This window comes from Lactuca sativa, chromosome 9 (assembly GCF_002870075.4).
Source record: "Lactuca sativa cultivar Salinas chromosome 9, Lsat_Salinas_v11, whole genome shotgun sequence".
Lineage (NCBI taxonomy): Eukaryota > Viridiplantae > Streptophyta > Magnoliopsida > Asterales > Asteraceae > Lactuca > Lactuca sativa.
In genome coordinates, this window is record NC_056631.2 from 120,501,715 (window position 1) to 120,503,730 (window position 2,016).

The window sequence follows — 2,016 nt, forward strand, 5'->3', positions numbered from 1 at the left end:
CAACTAACAATCATTTGGATTATCTATAAATAAATAATAATTTGTTTTAGATATACAAATTTTTACACATGCATAATGCGTGTGGTATATATATGGACTGTCACATAACCTCTAAGAATCTATATATTTAAATATTTACACATTAATGCGTCTAGTATTTAAAGCCGCCAAATTGGAATGGTCGTCTCCTAAACCGTAAAAGTTACTAAAACAATGAAATAATGGTAAATAGACAGTAGGTCAAGTGAGGCGATAATTTTTTTAATTAATCCTGACTATAAATAAGTAGCAGTCCGACCCCAAGACAGTATCAGTGTATTACCAGGTGAAGAGATCTCAAACGTAACTTGTCTCTATATAGGACTTTTTTGTTTTCCCACGAGCTTTAGGTTTTTGTAATTAACTCTTTCTATGTTTAGCTTACATAAATCTCACAATACTCTTTACATTTGCAGGTTAATCATATCTATCAACAACATGGGTGCAGGTGGTAGGATGTCAAACGATCCATTTGATGGTAAAAAGATCCTGGAACGTGTCCCAGTTGATCCACCGTTTTCATTAAGTGATTTAAAGAAAGCGATCCCTGCCCATTGCTTCAAGCGATCCGTCATCCGTTCATCTTACTATGTTGTTCACGATCTGATTGTTGCCTACGTTTTCTACTTCCTTGCAAATACATATATTCCTTTTCTTCCAGCTCCTTTGGCCTACTTAGCTTGGCCGGTTTATTGGTTCTGTCAAGCAAGCATCCTCACGGGCTTATGGGTCATCGGCCATGAATGCGGTCACCATGCCTTTAGCGAATACCAATGGATTGATGACACTGTCGGCTTCATCCTCCACTCAGCTCTCATGACACCTTATTTCTCATGGAAATATAGCCATCGAAATCACCATGCCAACACAAATTCTCTTGATAATGATGAAGTTTACATTCCTAAACGCAAGTCTAAAGTCAGGTGGTACTCAAAACTTCTGAACAACCCACCTGGTCGAGTGTTCACTTTGGTTTTTAGGTTCACTCTAGGATTTCCTTTATACCTCTTAACTAATATTTCTGGCAAGAAATACGGAAGGTTTGCCAACCACTTTGATCCCATGAGTCCAATTTTCACCGAGCGCGAGCGAATTCAGGTTCTGTTATCAGATCTTGGTCTTCTTGCCGTGTTTTATGCAATCAAGATTGCTGTAACAACAAAAGGAGCTGCTTGGGTAGCCTGTATATATGGAGTTCCAGTGGTAGGAGTGCATGTGTTTTTCGTTATCATTACGTATTTGCACCACACCCATCTGTCTTTGCCCCATTATGATTCAAGTGAATGGAACTGGATCAGAGGGGCATTGTCAACAATTGACAGGGACTTCGGATTCCTGAATAGGGTTTTCCATGACGTTACACACACTCACGTATTACATCATCTGATTTCGTACATTCCACATTATCATGCAAAGGAGGCAAGGGATGCTATCATTCCAGTTTTGGGTGAGTACTATAAGATCGATAGGACTCCAATATTTAAAGCAATGTGGAGAGAGGCTAAAGAATGCATCTATATCGAGCCTGATGAAGATAACAAACACACAGGTGTATTTTGGTACCATAAAATGTGAACGATTGCTGATATCATATTACTTTCTAAATTACTAGCTATATGTACCGTATGTTGGAAAACATTCCAATTATATACGTCCACAGGCCATTTGTATAATAAAATAAGTTCATCGTTTACTATTTATATCCAAAGGTGTTACTAATTGATTATTCAAAAATTTTAAAATCGTTATCCCGATCGTTTTCACCTACATACACATATGGATCCCGGTCTTATATTTTAGATTATACTGAGTTAATTATTATCACAAAAATGAATATTACATTTGCGTACAATTTGTAATTATTATTATCACACGTACACTCATGATAAATAATTTGTTTACACATACATCCGTCTAATACTTTTATTTCAGTTGAAGATTTGTTATGCAATATATACTTAACAAAAAATTAATTTT

General features: G+C 36.4%; 1 protein-coding gene across 1 annotated transcript; it reads left to right on the top strand.

Annotated features, from left to right (window-relative positions):
* The first annotated feature begins 331 nt into the window (after window positions 1-331).
* Window positions 332-1,728, top strand: LOC111896580 (delta(12) fatty acid desaturase DES8.11). The gene is made up of 2 exons (XM_023892550.3): window positions 332-342; window positions 456-1,728. The coding sequence occupies exon 2, from the start codon at window positions 478-480 to the stop codon at window positions 1,612-1,614; it is 1,137 nt and encodes a 378-aa protein (XP_023748318.1). The 5' UTR covers window positions 332-342; window positions 456-477; the 3' UTR covers window positions 1,615-1,728.
* The last annotated feature ends 288 nt before the right edge of the window (window positions 1,729-2,016 follow it).

Coding starts and splice junctions, on each gene's coding strand:
- LOC111896580 (XM_023892550.3), top strand. CDS start 478: ATGGGTGCAGGTGGTAGGATGTCAAACGATCCATTTGATGGTAAAAAG.